The 18,688-nt window shown below is 44.2% G+C and overlaps 1 protein-coding gene across 1 annotated transcript in view; it reads right to left on the reverse strand.

The window, feature by feature from the left end:
• INTS8 (integrator complex subunit 8) overlaps positions 1-18,688 on the reverse strand; it is a 73,265-nt gene that overhangs the window by 230 nt on the left and 54,347 nt on the right. Inside the window, exons 22-26 of the mRNA XM_045003098.1 lie at positions 16,648-16,751; positions 2,865-2,915; positions 1,723-1,796; positions 1,589-1,653; positions 215-258 (exon numbers count right to left, since the gene is read on the reverse strand). Of these exons, the coding sequence (XP_044859033.1) occupies positions 215-258; positions 1,589-1,653; positions 1,723-1,796; positions 2,865-2,915; positions 16,648-16,751 (338 nt within the window). The remainder of the gene's footprint in view (positions 1-214; positions 259-1,588; positions 1,654-1,722; positions 1,797-2,864; positions 2,916-16,647; positions 16,752-18,688) is intronic.

Below are 18,688 nucleotides of genomic sequence, written 5' to 3' on the forward strand. Positions count from 1 at the left end.
AGAATTTTTGTAATACAAGTGAACAATAAGGTTATTAGTTACAAGACAGTTGCTGCCTTAAGAGCATTTCACTTTATAAAGTGAAAGCTTATTCCAGAGTTCACATCAACACTCACCTTCATAGTTACAGCTGTGGAGGACTGAGCAAAACTGTAAAATGTAATTCAAAGCTAACAAATCCCTAGCACCACACCCCTCCCCTTCTTTAACTTACTGCTATTTGCCTCTTGTCTGTTTCTCCTCTTTTATGATGGAGATCTGAACAAGAGTCAAGGAAAGTATTTGTGTGTAATGTAGCAACTAAAAATGAGCCATTATCTAAAATGCAAGACACTTGCATAGTATTTCCTGAGCAATAACTATTCTGGTATTGGCTGAGCAAGTCATAGAATTGGACACTAAACCTACTTTTCTACCCAAGTTCGAGTCAGGTCAAAAGCTCTACACAGGCTGTGCCAGCAAGCAGTAGTAGTATAGATACTCCTCCTTTCAACCCCAGCAGACCTAGACAACTTGCCCAAGGCAATAGGACTGCTACACTTGTTACTCCTGGGGCGGGGGGACTTTGCATGACTACACAAAACAGCCCACTGCCTGTGCTTCCCTGCAGAAAACAGGGAAGCCATTTGGGGGGCAACCATGGGTGCAGTGTTTTGGAGAACTGCCCCCTCCAAACAGAGGTGAAGCATGGGAGGAGGGGCACACAGGGTTACAAGCCACTGTCTCTTCTCCCTGCCCCCCATTTCTGCAAGCACAGAGCTGCCCAACTTAAGGAGGCTGCATCTGGGCTCCAGAGACACTGTAGCTGAACAGCACCACATGGGTTCTAGGGCCAGTCATGTTTCCATTCTGTGTCCTGGGAGCCTGCCTGTTCTCTGTGCAAGAGTGACCACAGTCAAGCTAGGAAGGGGGGCGGGGGCAGGGGGGGAGAAAAGAAAGGAAGAGTGAGATGAAGGGGATGGAGAAGAAAAGGGGAATGGGGGAAATAGGAGCCCATCCTCTCAGCAGCAGCTGGGGCTCCCCATCAAACCTTCACCCTGACAAACCCTACTCCTGTACATCTAGGCCCCCCTCCAACACACCCCAACCACCATCACCTGGATCCGCTGTAGAGTCCCTGCACCCAGAACCCTCCACTAAGCCCCTGTGCATCCAGACTGCCCCACACAAAAAACACCTCACCCCACACCTGGTACAGAGGGGGCAGGTCCTAGGGGTTTTTGGGAGCAGGCCCAGCCCTTGTACTGGGTCAGGTGCAGCCTTACTGCAGAGTCCCTGTAACCAGGGGAGCTGGGGGCTTCAGGGTGATCTCCCACCTCAATGCAACAAGTGGCCTATGCTCCCCCCTGCCATGCTAGAGCCACATTTATTTATTGACAAAATTTGCAGAATTATGTACACAATTTTTTAAAATTGTATACATAAGTTTTAAGCCCAGAATTGCCTTAGGAGTAACCTATTTACATCTACATGTTCTAGCATGAAACTTACCAGCAACTCAACTGTCACTACACTTAAGCTTTGTGTTGGTTTTTCAACATGACCCCACAAGCTGCTTTTTCTATAACTCTTTCTAATGAAAGGATACATGTCAAGTATTCCAAAATGGTAACATCCCAGATGTAGTCATAGTAAGAGTCCATAGCATCATGGCTGAAAGAGAATATCAATTAATTCATGGAATACATACATAATTTTAATTTTAAACATAAATATGTTTACCTGTTTTGTTCCTGCAGTGCCTTAAATGCTGTTTTATAGTCTATTTCTCTGAGGAACTGACATAAAATTGCTACCTGTAGGGAGAAAGACTAATTTATTTCCTTAAAGCTTGTCTCTTTTCATGCTGAAATACTGGACAAATGTTTCTCCACTATGTGGGAAATTTAATAATTACATCTAGTTTTCATAGTAAATGGCTTCTCAGTAGTCTAAACTTAGTGTTTGCAGAATGAATCAAAATATCAGAGACAAGGACAGTAAATTAAGCTTTATGAGTTAGCTTTTGCTCCAATTAAGGGCATAATACAGCCTTTCAAGCCTGAGTAATATCAGCAGACTGCAGAGGCGACAGTACACCATGCAGGAGGGAAAAGGTCAGTCAGACCTGCTAACAATTCTCTATTTTTAGTCTTCTATTCCACCCCACCAGAATAATAGCTTGGTGTAACTCCAAGAGATATACTGATTAGGTGCAGATTTAAAAAAAAAATGCTTGCAAGTCATGAAGTCCTCTGGGAAGGGTAAAAGGAACTCATGGGGGGGAGGGAAGAGGAGACAGAAAGTGACATGCCATTGATCTTTTCAGAGTTGATTAATCCTAACTTACTTTTCCAGAGGGTGGGTTCATTCTAGCTGACAGTTTTTTTTCTTTCAGCAACAGGGATCCAAATACTTTTGGGTGCAGCCCTGTTAGAATTCCTGCTCAGCCCACTGATCTCTAGACTGCCCTGTGTGGTTATTAGGTTGAGCAGAGTCTGACCTCAGCCCTGGCAAGGATGTGCCCCCATAATACAAATCCCATTACATTCCCCAGCTGCTAGACTGGGCATTAAAGCTGAAGGGGGCATGGGGAAGAGAAGAGATTGCAAGGAAATGAATATTTTAAGATTAAAAATATGAGACGCTCAACTAATGTATTGAGTGAGTGAGTTCCGATCTAAAATTTCGTTGGCTGGTTCTGAAGCATCATCACAATATTTTGATTCATTTCCCAACTCCGCCAGGGAATGTTTACATAAACAAAACTTCTACATTTTTAAAACCAGATTTTATTTTTTTTCTTTTAAAGAGAGTTTGGACTTAAAATCAACTGTTTAAAAAAAAAAGTCCTTATTTAAACTTGCACCTGAATACATGCTTACCTGGGTGTGGCAGTTGAGCAAAGAACAGCACTTTATCATTCTTTTTATCACCTATAGAGCACAAATTCACAAGACAATTACAACAGCTTCCAAAATGCTGATGCTTATATTAAGCACATTGTTAGCAACTTATCTGAACCAGTAAACAAATGGTAAATAGTTGTACAGACATTCTTTTCTTTAAAGATAAATTGAAGCAGAGGTTATTTACCTGTCACTAGAGGTTCTTCAAGATGTCTGGTACCTCCTCTTTGAGTGATGGTCCCTATATAGATTCCAAATGTGGATGAGTAGCAAGCAGTGATGTGGTCAAAAGTGTTGGCTGTAGTACAGGTTGGCCTACTGCTGCATCTGCTACTGCCCTGTGGGCGATGGCGTCATATGACATGAAGGTACAGAGTACCATGTTGCCAGGAGACATCAACGAGGCAGGTTGACATAGTTGCTTGAGCCCAGGTAGAGTGCACCATGATGACATCAGGTGGCCTCATGTTGCTGAACGTGTAGCATTCACAGATGCACCCGGAGACCCATTTAGAAATGCGTTGCAAGGAGAGGACATGGCCCTTGCATCGTTTGACAATCGCTACAAAGAGTTGTGATGAGGCATGGAAGTCCCAGGTTCATTACAGATAGAATGCCAGCGCACGTCGGACGTCGAGGGAGTCTATTGGCAATGGAGGCAGGAGGTTTGGGGTAGAAAACTGGGAGGTGCATACACTGATTGATGTGGAACTCAGACACCACCTTAGGGTGTAAACCCAAGGACACTGTCTTTGTGGAATATGGTGTATGGGGGCTCAGGCATCATGGCTGCTTGTTCACTGACCCATCTAGCTGAGGTAATGACCACTAAGCTTACTTTCAGGGAGATACGTGAAAATGAGGATGTTGCCATGGGTTCGAGGGGTGCTTTTGTGAGAGCGGCGAGACTGAAATTAAAGGTCCCATGAGAATGTGGGATTTTTGACTGGGGGGGGGGGGGGAAGGTGTGGAGCAGGCCCCTTAAGAAGCAGACTATGGTAGAGTGTGTGAATACAGAAATGTCAAACATTAGGGGGGAGGATAAACCACTGTTAATGTGCATATCCTGGCCTCTTAAGGCATCCACACGCCCTGCGCGTATGACAACCCAGGTGAGCTCTCCAACATGCCAGGGAGGCATCTGTTGTGATAGTGGCTCATGGTGTGGGAGGGACGAAGGGGGCACCAATCAGGACCTCGGAAGGGTCGGTCCACCAATGAAGGATGCCAACACTTGCCATAGGATCAGGACTTTGTTGTCTAGCTGGTCTGTGTTTGGTTGGTAGATGGAGAGGAGCCAGAGTTGCAAGCAACGCATGTGGAGGCAGGTGTGCAGTGTCACTGAGGTACATGCCGTCATGTGGCCAAGAAGGGGAGAGAGTGGTGGAGGGTGGTCTGGAGCTTGCAGCAGGGGTCCGTGATTAGGGTTGTGAAGCAATTCGTTGGAAGGAAGGCACATGCAGCAGCAGAATCCAGCCACACTCCAATGAAGGCAATGGTCTGGATAAGTACGAGGACCAATTCGCCTCGCTGATACAAATGCCAAGAGAGGTGAGGCGAGGGTGTGGATGGCAAAGAGGAAAGTTTAGCAGCAGTGCGTGACAAGGAGCCAGTTGTTCAGGTTAGGGAAGACTGAGTAACCTAGATGGTAAGTGTGCGCAGCTATGATGGTGAAGACTTGTGGAGCTATCCCTATGCCAAAAGTCAGGACCCTGAATGGATAGAGGCCAGGTCCAACTCTGAATCACAGAAACTTTTGATAGGCCAGGTGAATACTGATTTAGAAATAGGCAATTTTCATGTCAAGAGCTGCAAACCAGGCTCTGCGGGGAAGGGATGGGATGGGATAAACTGACATACAGAATTTGGGCTTTCAAATAAAGGTGTTGAGCACTCTGATGTCCAGTACAGGGTGATGCCCTCTGCCCTTCTTCTGGATGAAGAAGTCAGGGAAGTAGAACCCTAGTCCGCTGTAGGGAGGTGGGATCAGTTACATGGCACCTTTAAGGAGAAGAGCGTCAGCTTCGTGCTGGAAGGTGCTCTGATGGAAGGGATCTCTGGGGGACATCCAGGGTGAGGGTTGGCAGTGTGGAAATGCCAGGAATTCTATGGAGTATCCATTGTGGATGACCTCCAATACCCAACTGTTTGTGTTGATCTTGCCCCAATTGCAGGCAAATAGAACAAGGCAGCCCCCAAAGATGACAACATAGGGCACTGCAGGAGAGGGTGGCGGTTCTCTATATGCATATCAAAACTGGTGCTTGGCCGGCTGCTGAGGAGGTGGTTGTGGCAGAGGTGGAGTAGCATGGTCTTTGGGATCCCTGTAGGCGACATAGTGCCTCCTTCTGACTATGATAATACAGTGAATAGGGGGCCTGAATGGCTGCTGTTGCTGTCTGCCTTTGGGAGCTGGAGTATAGCTGTCCAGAGACCAGAGGGTGGTGCAGGAGTCCTTGAGGGAGTACAAGGACTTGTCAGTCTTTTCTCTGAACAGCTTTTGGGCAAGTTAAAGAAGTATGGGCTGGATGAATGGACGGTAAGGTGCATAGAAAACTGGCTAGATGGTCGGGCTCAACGGGTAGTGATCAATGGTTCCATGTCTAGCTGGCAGCCAGTATCAAGTGGAGTGCCCCAAGGGTCGGTGCTGGGGCCGGTTTTATTCAATATCTTCATTAACGATCTGGAGGATGGTGTGGACTGCACCCTTAGCAAGTTTGCAGATGACACTAAACTGGGAGGAGTGGTTGATACGCTGGAGGGTAGGGATAGGATACAGAGGGACCTAGACAAATTAGAGGATTGGACCAAAAGAAATATGATGAGGTTCAACAAGGACAAGTGCAGAGTCCTGCACTTAGGACGGAAGAATCCCATGCACTGCTACAGACTAGGGACCGAATGGCTGGGCAGCAGTTCTGCAGAAAAGGACCTAGGGGTTACGGTGGACGAAAAGCTGAATATGAGTCAACAGTGTGTCCTTGTTGCCAAGAAGGCTAATGGCATTTTGGGTTGTATAAGTAGGGGCATTTCCAGCAGATCGAGGGATGTGATCATTCCCCTCTACTCAGCACTGGTGAGGCCTCATTTGGAGTACTGTGTCCAGTTTTGGGCCCCACACTACAAGAAGGATGTGGATAAATTGGAGAGAGTCCAGCGGAGGGCAACAAAAATGATTTGGGGGCTGGAGCACATGACTTATGAGGAGAGACTGAGGGAACTGGGATTGTTTAGTCTGCAGAAGAGAAGAATGAGGGGGGATTTGATAGCTGCTTTCAACTACCTGAAAGGGGGTTCCAAAGAGGATGGATCTAGACTGTTCTCAGTGGTAGAAGATGACAGAACAAGGAGTAATGGTCTCAAGTTGCAGGGGGGGAGGTTTAGGTTGGATATTAGGAAAAACTTTTTCACTAGTAGGGTGGTGAAGAACTGGAATGGGTTACCTAGGGAAGTAGTGGAATCTCCTTCCTTAGAGGTTTTTAAGGTCAGGCTTGACAAAGCCCTGGCTGGGATGATTTAGTTGGGTTTGGTCCTGCTTTGAGCAGGGGGGGTTGGACTAGATGACCTCCTGAGGTCCCTTCCAACACTGAGATTCTATGATTCTATGAAAGGGCAGGTCCTTTACAGTGGTCTGGACCTATTTGGGGAGCCCAGAGGATTGCACCCAGGATTGCACCACTGCTCGAGTAGCAAATGAGCAGGAAACCATGTAAGCTGCACCCATGGAGGACTGAAGACCCACCTTAGCCACCAGGTGGCCCTCATCAAGGAGTGCCCAAGAGTCCAGGTGCTGCAGGCAGCTGGCACACCAGTGCTGGGATCAGAGATGGCGCTTGCACCAGCAGGTTCTGTTTGTGCTTCTCCTTATGCTCCATTCAGGGAAGCTTGGGAGCTGAGGCACCCTCAGGGATTCCGACTCCAGCCATGTGGTGGTAAGAGGGGCCTATTATAACCTCATACGGGAGCATGAGGCGATGCATGATGTGTGCAGGTCAACGGCCACTGCTATGAAATCTTCTGTCTCCGGTGCATGGCACACATGTGCATCCACGTTTGGAATCTACATAGGGACCATCACTCCAAGAACTAATATTTTCCAGCAAGACACATTTACCTGCCATACCTTGATTATTTGTTTTACAAAGACTCCTTGAGACCTTACAGAATGAAATTCCTGGCCTAGGGATGAGTTAGAAAGTACACAGACCTAATCTCCAGTGGAGAGCAGGGAGACAATAGCCTTTAAACATGTATTATGGTCCAGCCATTATCACTCCTCTTTACCTGCCTTCTCCCATCTATAACTAAAAATTAACTACTTGGTTATGATCCCAAAACTCATGAACCCAGCTGCTTCCAGAGCTCCTTATCAGAAGGGGGTGGGGGCTATTCTTTTACCTCCAAGGGGTCATGGCAAAGTACTGATCTCCTACTGTCAACAGCAACTGACACATGGTCCCCAACCACTCCCTAACATACTGCCCACAAACATTACAATGGTTTTCAGATGAATGAGAGAGAAATAGAGGAAGACCAGATCTAAGTCATATACAGTGATTTAATTTCACAAGAACATTACATGACAGTGACTGAAGATTAAAGATCCTTCTCCATAACAAGAATATCTGCCATATTCTGACAAAAGAATTTCTGGCTCATCTTCTAGAGCAGCGTTTCTCAACCTTTTTTTTATACCAGGGAACGGCTTGCTGCCTTCCTAAACTGTGTGAGGGAGATCTCAGGGACCAGCACCAGTCCACACACTGGTTGTTGAGAAACACTGTTTTAGAGTACACCATGGAGGCCAGGGTGGATAAAAATTGATGATGTTTTTATATCTATAGATTTAAGTAAAAACTTTTTATATCAGATTTTATTTGTAGTTTAATTAAATTCAATTTTTAAAATAAATGTATTAGTAACAACTATGCTGAAGCCTAAACTTCCTATAAGTTATTAAAATATTATTTAAAAATATGCTGCATTAATATTTTGAATGAGTTAAAGGGTGCAGCTTTTAAATTACAGTGGAATCATGAGGAACACCATATTTAACTTTTGAGATGAACTCCAGCTTTATAAATAGGGCCCTACCAAATTCGTGGCCATGAAAAACACTTCACAGACTGTGAAATCTGGTCCTATGTGTGCTTTTACCTTATACTATACAGATTTCACAGGGGAGACCAGTATTTCTCAAATTGGGGGTCCTCAAACAAAAGGGAGTTGCAGATGGGTCAGAAGGTTTTTTTTAGGGGGGTTGTGGTATTGTCATCCTTACTTCTGTGCTGCCTTCAGAGCTGGACAGCCAGACAGTGGCAGCTGTCGATTGAGGGCCCAGCTCTGCAGGCAGCAGCACAGAAGTAATGGTGGCAATACCATACCATGCCATCCTTACTTCTGTGCTGCAGCTGGCGGTGCCTCTGCCTTCAGAGCTAGGCTTCTGGCCAGCAGCCACTACTCTCCAGCTGCCCAGCTCTGAAGGCAGTGCTGTCACCAGCAGCGCAGAAGTAAGGGGTAGCAGTACCACCCCCCATCCCTACAATAACCTTGCAATCCTCCCCCCCCCCCAACTTCTTTTTAGGTCAGGACCCCTACAATTATAACATTGTGACATTTCAGATTTAAATAGCTGAAATCATGACATTTACAATTTTAAAAATCCTCTGACCATGAAATTGGCCAAAATGGACCATGAATTTGGTAGTGCCCTATTTATAAATATGTCAAAATGTCATATACTGCATTCAAAGTATATTATTTTCAGTCTTTGCAGTTAATAAAAACCCAGATGGGAGAGGGTGAGATCTAATTCTAAAAACAGGGACAGGGGCAGAGAGGGGCAGATTTTCAAGGGCATTTATGCAACTAAAAATACAGTGGAATTCTCAAGAGTGTCTAAGCAGTTTAAGCACCCGAGCTGTTTAGGCACTTTTGAAAATTCAACTAGGTGGGTAACTTAGGCATCTGAATATCTTTGAAAATCTGTCCTATGGTGACCAGAAAGAGTCAGTCAATCCACTAACTACAATTACAGATATAATTTTGTCATAGTGGTCACAGATATCTTGAATTTGAATGAAATCTTAGAAATGGCTGTAAAAACAGATTTGATTAGGCCCCTAAACTGAGTGGTTATGTCATCTGGAGCACGAGGTCACAGCACCACTCAGGTTTGGCCCATTCACCTCTCTGGTGATGGAGGTACCCCATGTGATTGGTCACGATGTGCAGAGTAGGGAGCCAGGCCCACCCCCGCAGGCCAGGAGCTGCCATTATGGGGTCAGAGCACTCCCACTATACTCTTGTATATGTTGACGTAGTGAAATAAAGTTACTTACCTTGTGCAGTAACTGTAGTTCTTTGAGGTGTCCCCCCCATAGGTGCTCCACTTCAGGTGTGCATGTGCCTCTTGAGCCCTTGATAGCCGTGTCTGTTTGGCCCGTGCATGCGCTCTATGCAACCTCATGCTGTGCTTCGAGAGCTACACAGGGCTGTGTGGGCAAACTGCCCTGTCCTTTCTCTATCCAAACAACCAAAAAGAACAGTCCGAAGGAGAAGGGAAGCAGGGTGGGTAGTGGAGCACCCATAGGGACAAACATCTTGAAGGACAAGAGTTAACTGCACAAGGCGAGTAATCTTCTTCTTCTTCTTCAAGTAGTGTCCCTCTGGGTGCTTCACTTCAGATGACTTTCAAGTAGTATCCTCACATGGAGGAGGGAACTTTGGAATTGAGTCCAAGACTGAAGACAGTACTGCCGAACCAAGTCCCACATTAGATCTGACGGCATGGACTCGTCTACAATTCCCAAGAAGAGCTTCTGACCATCAAATGGGAGGTCCTTAACCATATCCTGAACCTCTCTTGGGAATCCCAACAACTGGAAGCATGACACCCTGGGCATGACAACTGCTGTCGCATCCAGTGTCTGTGGCATCCAAGGGCACCTAGGGAGGGGTTCTGGCTAATAACTGACAGTCTTTAACTATGGCCCGGAAATGCCCCTGTGGAAGATATTCAGTAAAGGATGCAAACTTGTTATAATTGATGTAGTCATACTTGGTCATGATGGCCTGATAGTTTACAATCTGAAACTGGATGGTTGCGGACAATTAAGCCTTCCATCCAAAAAAAAGTCTAATCTTTTCTGGTCCTTGTCATAAGGAGTAGACTTGGAGTAATGCTGTCTACCCTGCTCATTTACAGCATCCCCAAGCAGGGATTTAGGCAGAGGCTGGGAGAACACAAATGTTGAGTCCCGGGGGAAATCATAGTATTTATCTGCCCATTTACAAGTTGGTGGCAGGAGTTTGCCACTAACAGCCAGTTGTTTTTCAGCTCATGCACTAAGCTGCAGAGGTCCCAGGTTCAATCCTGCCTGCTGATAACTGAGGTTTGTTGGCATTACACTTGTCTATAGTAGTATATATGCTGGATCCAAGAACACTTCATTAACAGGTAGCGCTACCCACTTGAGTGTCACTGACTGCAAGATGTCTAGGAACTTGTGACGTGATTCTTTAACCTCCTAAAAGGGTATCTGGAGGGTATCAGCCATCTCTCTTTGCAAGGCCCTGGAAATGGAGACAATTGTCAGCTCTCGGTGGTGGTGGAGGCATGATTGTATTGTCCGGAGATGAAATAAGGGTTTGAGGGTAGTCTCTTTGTCCACTCTAGCCTCCTGTTCCTCAAAAGTCTCCTTGTGTTGGGGGTTTGGTGGAGGAGACTGACACCCTAGTTTCCTGGTGCATTTCAGCCAGATATCTGGCAAATTGCTGCTTACACGCCACCCAAGGATCCCGTTATGGCCATTGGGGAGGCTTATACAGGAGAGGGGGTTGGTATACAGGTCTGATCTGGCCATCTCAGATGTAAGCGAGGGTCTTTGTCAAAGTGTGGGTTCCTGTAATGATGCGGAGGGGAACCTGCATTGATGAGGAGGAGACTGATTTAATGTTTCCGTCATCCTCCTCAATGTCTTCCAGTGTGGGGCCACCAGTAGAAAAGGATGGAGAATCTTGCAGTACCAGGAAGGACTGGTAATTCAGAGACTGGGATCTCATTACCAAGAGTCCTTCAGTACCCATAAGCAGTGGGAACTCCAGCCAATTTAACATTGACAAGTTCCTGGAGTACCAATGCAAAAGTTGACTTGGGCAGTAATATTGGTTTGGAGCGCATAAGGGCCAGGGCTAAGGCTGTGTGTTTTGGCCAAACCAAATGGGAAGGCACTTTGGCATAATCTGTTTCAGATTTATCAAATCTGGAAGTGGATGGTACTGGAGACCTTTCACTGCTGTGTTTCTCCAAAGTACTCTGGGATCTTTCTGCTCCACTGACAGTCAACATAGTTTTTGTAAAGGAAAATCATGCCTCACCAATCTAATAGAATTCTTTGAGGGGGTCAACAAGCATATGGACCAGGGGGATCCAGTGGATATAGTGAACTTAGATTTTCAGGAAGCCTTTGACAAGGTCCCTCACCAAAGGCTCTTAAGCAATGTAAACTGTCATGAGATAAGAGGGAAGGTCCTCTCATAGACTGGTAACTGGTTAAAAGATAGGAAACAAAGGGTAGGAATAAATGGTCAGTTTTCATAATGGAGAGAGGTAAATAGTGGTGTCCCCCAGGGCTCTGTACTGGGACCAGTTCTATTCAACATATTCATAAATGATCTGCTGGAAAAAAGGGGTAAACAGTGAGGTGGCAAAATTTGCAGATGATACAAAACTACTCAAGACAGTTAAGTCCCAAGTAGACTGCGATGGGCTACAAAAGGATCTCACAAAACTGGGTGACTGACCACAAAACGGCAGATGAATTTCAATGTTGATAAATGCAATCTAATGCACATTGGAAAACATAATCCCAACTATACATATAAAATGATGGGGGTCTAAATTAGCAGTTACTACTCAAGAAAGATCTTGGAGTCATTGTGGATATTTCTCTGAAAATATTCACTCAATGTGCAGTGGAAGTCAAAAAAGCTAACAATGTTAGGAATCATTAAGAAAGGGATAGATAATAAGACAGAAAATATCATATTGCCTCTATATAAATCCATGGTATGCCCACATCTTGAATACTGTGTGTAGATGTGGTCGCCCCATCTCAAAAAAGATATACTGGAATTAGAAAAGGTTCAGAAAAGAGCAAAAAAATTATTAGGAGGATGGAACGGCTGACATATGAGTAGAGATTAATAAGACTGGGACTTTTCAGCTTGGAAAAGAGATAACTAAGAGGGGATATGATAGGTGTCTATAAAGTTATGCTGGTGTGGAGAAAGTAAATAAGAAAATGTTATTTACTCCTCATTACACAAGAACTAGGGGTGATCAAATGAAATTAATAGGCAGCAGGTTTAAAAACAAACAAAAGGAAGTATTTTTTCACACAACACAGTGAAACTCCTTGCCAGAGGATATTGTGAAGGCCAAGACTTTAACAGGATTAAAAAAAGAACTAGGTAAGTTCATGGAGGATAGGTTCATCATGGCTGTTAGCCAGGATGGGCAAATATGGTGGCCCAAGCCTCTGTTTGCCAGAAGCTGGGAATGGGAGACAGGGGATGGATCACTTGATGATTACCTGTTCTGTTCATTCCCTCTGGAGCACCTGGCATTGGCCATTGTTGGAAGACAGGCTACTGACCCAGTATTGCCGTTCTTATAATACCAGAGGAAGAGTCTTTTGCCTCCATGGTACCAAGTCAAAAAGTCAAGGACTCTGACACCACAGACCTCGCAGGAGATTGGGACTTTTTGGGAGCTGGTCCTCCACCACAAGGAGCCAAACTCCTCTTTGGAGCCTTCCCTGAACCCTCAGAGATCTTCCTCTTCTTAGGCAAGGCCTTAGTTGACATCGAAGGGGAACACGATCTGTACGGAGACAGATGTATTTTAGGGATTGAGGGACGGACTCTGAAATGGATTGAAGGGCGTGCTCCATTATCAGCAGCTTCAGGTTGGTCTCCTGATTCTTCTGACCTCTAGATTTTAGAGCCAGGCAAAAGTTACACTTTTGGGCAATATGGCACTCTCCCGAGCAACAGACACATTTAGATTGGCCTTCACTGATTGGGATAGCCTCCCAACAAGAGAGGCAGCATTTGAAACCTGGCGAGTCAGGCATGCCCAACCAAGTCAAATAAGCTCCCCAGAAAAAAGCTGGAGGAGACAAAAGTGAATAGGAAAAACTGAAACCTCTCAACTATCCATCCAATTCTACACTAACAACAACTAACAAACACTGAACAACTACAAAACATTCTGAGGCACACAGAAGGTGGACAAATTAGCGCTCCGTCTCAGGCTGAGGCAGTAGAGAAGGAACTCAGTTCGCTCATACAGCACTATATACCCTTGGAGCATGGCATAAAGTTGTACAGAGTGCATGTGTGGGACAAACAGATAGTGCTAATAGAAAATCTCTTATCAAGGGCTCGAGAGACATATGTACCTGAAGTGGAGCACACATGGACATTACTCAAAGAAGAAACTGTTTTATTTGTTGAACTTTTACATGACTTATCATTTTTCCCCTGCACCTTTGCTGTGAAATTTACTAAAAATGTCTACGCCAAAAATCATAGTCTTAACGAAATTAATATTTCAGTTAAATCATTAAGTTTTAAATGCAAAATATATTTTGATAAGCTTTTTTCCCCCTCTTATGTATCCAGCCACTTAAGGAGGTTTCATTCAACTAACAAATAAAATCTTAAAATACTGTTTTTTGTATATTATTTGAATTTCAGTTTCCATCCACATGCAGCTTGACAAAAATTCAGAGTAAAAAAACAAAAACCATCTAGTAAATAAGTGTCATTCACCATTTTCTATCATAATTAAAAAGTAAAAATTAAGACTCTCAATAAATGTATGCTAAAGTCTAAGTGGTTAAATGTGTATAGATAGTATAACCTCCTCCTGATCAGTAAAAAGTACCAAATTTAGTGTAAAGTCTGCATTTGGTTGCAAATTGACATGTTTTAAGGGTTATAAAAAAATCAGCGAGAACAAACTTTTCTTTAGGAAAATAAAAAGTATGAATGAAACACAAGATAAAAATTAATTATTTATATAACAATTAAGATCAATCTATCCTGATGGAAGCTATAATAATTTGCTAGGCTAAATTTAATGGAGCCCAGACTTAAATAGACAAACATGGGGACTTTCTGTTGAGAGGCCAAGGCTCTGAGGCTATGTCTACACAGCAATTAAGCCTAGGGTTAGTGGGACTCGCATTTTAAAGCTAGGTCAGGGATTCTCAAAACTTCATTGCACCGCGACCCCTTTCTGATAACAAAAATTACTACATGACTCCGGGGGGTGGTCGGAAGCCTGAGCCCACCCAAGCCCCACGGCTCAGGATGAGGGGCCAAAGCAAAACCCTGAGCCCCACCGCTCGGGGGGGGGGGGGAGGGAGAGAGAGCTCAGTGGTTTGAGCATTGGCCTGCTAAACCCCGGGTTGTGAGTTCAATCCTTGAGGGGGCCATTTAGGGATCTAGGGCAAAATCAGTACTTGGTCCTGCTAGTGAAGGCAGGGGGCTGGACTCAATGACCTTTCATAGTCCCTTCCAGTTCTATGAACTAGGATAGGTAGGCCAAAATTGAAGCCTAAGGGCTTCAGCCCCAGGCAGGGGATCTGTAACCTAAGCCTAAGTAAGGGTAGGGCTCGGGCTTCAGCTTTGGCCCTGGGTCCCAGCAAGTCTAAGCCAACCCTGGTAACCCCACTAAAACAGGGTCGTGATCTACGTTGGGGTCCCAACCCACAGTTTGAGAACCACTGACCTAGATTAAGGATTTTCTGACCCATGCTTGAACTAGGGCGCTGGCGTCCACATTGCAGTGCACAGACCCAAGTAAAAGTAGAGTGTCGACACTCTAGCCCTCCAAATGTGTTGCACTGTGGGAAAACTCTACTGCCCACCCTGTTTCCTGAGACAGCACTATTGATGTGACTCAAGTGCTCATAAGTAGCACAAGTACATAAACTGCACAATTAGCTCCTGTGGTAGCTGGCTCAGTAGAATGTCTGCCATTTGAGAAGGCTTTATACTGAATTACCATCTAATCTGAGAATTGGGCTTTCCACCTCTAGATGGAGTCACATTGGCAGGAAAACGCCATGTGCATCTGTTCAGAGGATAATTAGGACACTCAGTCTCTAGGGCAGTGAAACTATTAAAATGAAACTTTTGCAATTCTTAATTTTTAAAATGGTATGGTCCATGAAGGTGTTTCTTTGCTTTTTTATTTGTCTGTTTGAAGTTTTATGTCAAACACAGGTTTCAGAGGAAAAACACACCCACCCACTCAGCCTGGTGAAGTGCATCCCCAGGGAAGGGCTAAAGGATCCCAGGAGGCTATGGGGAAATTTAGGGGCTGACTCCCACTTACCACTCTCATAGTACACGCGTTTGGGCACGCCTGCATATGCAGCCCCAGGGAGCAGAGTGGGGACCAAGTGGCTCCCTGGCAGGGATGGGGAGTGGCTTGGGTGTTGGGGGTCATCCCTCACATGGCTGTGCTGAGCCGGGAGCTTTGTCACTCTCATTCTCTGCAAGGCAGCTGCTTAGTCTCCACTTGACTCTCTGCCCCCATATCTACTTGGGGCTGCATGTGCAGGGGCACTGAGACAGCATGAACAAAAAAATATGGCTGCACTCTTGTGACCAGGAAGCAGATCCCTTTGCAAAAAGCATCTTCTCATCGGTCTCCACTGAATACTCCACAGGCTCTCTGATAGTGTGCTTGCAGACTGGTGTTCAGCAGACATTGAGTTAATGCTGATCTGAGCTATTCCATTTGCAAAGAGAGGCATGGCTTCTGTTTGTAATACAGAGTGCAGTAGACTGCACCACAGATTGTTGGAATAGAGAGGACTAAATGAAGTTGCCCCAAGGAACTTTGGGATACATCCAGAGGACTTCCGGGACCAGAGTCAAGCTGGGTCTGCGTGCACACAGGAAAACAATAGGGCTTGGACCCTAGGTTTGAGGTCTAGGTTAACAATCGGTGTGTGGATGCAAGGGGGGTTAGGATTGAGCACAGACTCACATTGCTGTGTAGACATACCATAAAATATTATTCCCAAAGGAGGTCAAGTTATAGTCCTACCCTCATCACCCTGAGGCAATGTTATAAGGCACCCTTGTTCACCACGGCATTCCCCAAAGAAAGTGTGACTTTGTGCTCAAAGACAGAAGCCTATGGTTATACTTAGAGTAGGTGAAGAAACTGCTCTCACTATTTATATAATCCATATCCAGTGCTCATCTTTTACAGTAAGGGGGTAGTTTAGAAATGCACAGATGTATAGTTAATTTAAAAATGTAATTACAAACTTTGTAAAAGGTTGATTATTAGTTTGCCAGTGTATAATTGCATAAATATTCTGAGGATTCCACTCAGGTATATATAAATCCAACATCAGTTAGTGTGCTTTCCATTAGTAGATTATATGCTCAATCTCTACAAGTTACTTAAAAAATGAATAAAAGACACACCCACGCACCTGTGCATCAGCACAGTAGAAAACTACAGACTTTATGAGTTTCAAGCAATGAAGGAAATATATTATGTCTATGTCATTTAAAATAGCTAAATATCCATACATTCACACACACTATATATTAACTTATGTGGTTAGATAAGGTCCACCCCTGATTAGTGTACAGTTGTCTCATATCTATGAATCCAAGAGAGTATTTCCACGGTGCCAAATATTTTAATAGCATAACTCACCTGGTCTGTGTATACATCAGGCGGTACCATCTTATTAAAGAAATCAGAGCATACTGCTCCTGCTTGAAGGTAATAATGAAGGGCTGCTGAATACTGATTTGTTGCTACAGCGGGGAGGAAAAGGTTAGAATAATCTCAAAAATCAAAATGTAAACATTTGTAACAATTTAAAGTTCACTACAGTTTAATTCTACTTGAAGAATTACTCATCAGCCAGGTATAAATGCATACTTGTACATGGAGGTGGCAACACTGTAACCACTATGTGATAAGACATTCTGCTATGAGGATGTGAAACACTTAGATTAATCAGTAAAGCTCATTGACAACTATGAAGCCTAGGGTTTTAAGCAAGTTTCTCTTAATTATTTTTCATATTTTAAAACATTTTCACTCTGATTAGTTGGGGAGGGCAAGTGGGACTTTTTAAAAATAGTTTCATTTGTACCACTATGTTGGCCCGTGGGGTTAATTTATTTGCCACATTGCTGCCTCACCCTGAATTAGTACTCTGCCGCACACAGGGGTTTCCAACATGCACCATTTGTAATATCAGAGCACCAAACAAACTGCCACAGCTGGACTGAAGACTGTTAGCAGGTGCTGCTATAGATTTTTATTTCAAACATTCAAGGCAACAGTCAAGGCTTCACAGAAGGTTAGTGGTCTCAAAGGGGATTTACAGGGTCCAGGATGGAAAGAACAGAGTCAAGTGGCAGCTCAGCTATGGGGGTGACAGGAATAAGCAAATGGTGCTAGAAATCAGATTGCAGAGTTTGAACTCTGGCATCTTATCCATATTACAGAATGTTGACATTCCCAGTAACTGTGCAAGCACCTGAAATGCTTGTTCATACACCGTTGTACTCCTAATATTACACAGACGTTCCTAGTACACAAGCTCAAAAAAAATCTTGTAAACGTCTCCCTGCACTAATTCAGTTCAAACTATAGGACAGATGCGGACAGAAATGGCAAATATCACTGAAACATATTTGATTTTCCCACTGCAGTCCCACAATGCTCCCATCCACTGCTCAGAACACGGGCTCCACCACGACTCAACGCTTATCTGAATGGTTCTGTGCTGGCACTCAACTATTTTATGGCTCTAACTGGTACTATTAGTATCAGTACCACCCCCTGTTCTTAGTAGAACCAAGAGCAACTTCCTCACCTTTGGAAAAAGAATGCAGGTCACATGCTGCTATTTTGAAGGAAGCAATGCAGAGGCAGTTGCCTCTGCACACAAGCCCCTCCTGGTACACTCAGATTTGTTTGAATCTCTTAACATCCACAGATTCATGGGACTGACAGGTGCCTTGTCATTCTGAGAGACTGTTCTCTCAAAACAAATTTGAATGAAACACTGCAAGTGGAAACTCAGCAATTTTCTATTACACATGTGGGCTTTTACCCACAAAAGGATGGTATCTGACCCACAAACTATACAGGTAACATTTAATTCACCTTCAAAATGCAACAGCTATTTATAACCCAACAGGTCAGGGAGCAGGATTTATCATGTCTTGCCTATCTTGACCCTTACAATGAATTTGAGGACCAATGTCTAAACTGCTTAACTGGTTTTCCCTTACTATTTGATTTGCCAACATGGACAGGGCTGAACTGGGTTATTAGAATCTTATTTTTAAAAACATTCCAGTTTAGGCAGGAAGTTACCACCTCTGAGCCCTACTCCAGCAAGGGCCTTATAATAACTACATTTCACTTTTTTTTGGATCACTGAATACAAATATTCACCTGATTCTACAGATTGATATATAAATTAGAGTATTAGCATCTTAAATTTTTCCTTTAGCATTGAAGATTTGAAGTCACAATTACTTATTTCAGTTTTTTAAATAATGAAAAAGAATCCAAAGCCCCCATCCTGCAGGATGATTCACATGACCATGTGGAATCTCGCTGACTTTAACAATGCATGCTCTTCAAGATCTGCCCTTGCCAATCCATTTACATATTTGAGTCCAAACACACTGCCATTTTTAAAAGCTCTGTGCTGTTTAAGCTTTTACTG

This window comes from Mauremys mutica, chromosome 2, assembly GCF_020497125.1.
Source record: "Mauremys mutica isolate MM-2020 ecotype Southern chromosome 2, ASM2049712v1, whole genome shotgun sequence".
NCBI classification, from domain to species: domain Eukaryota; kingdom Metazoa; phylum Chordata; order Testudines; family Geoemydidae; genus Mauremys; species Mauremys mutica.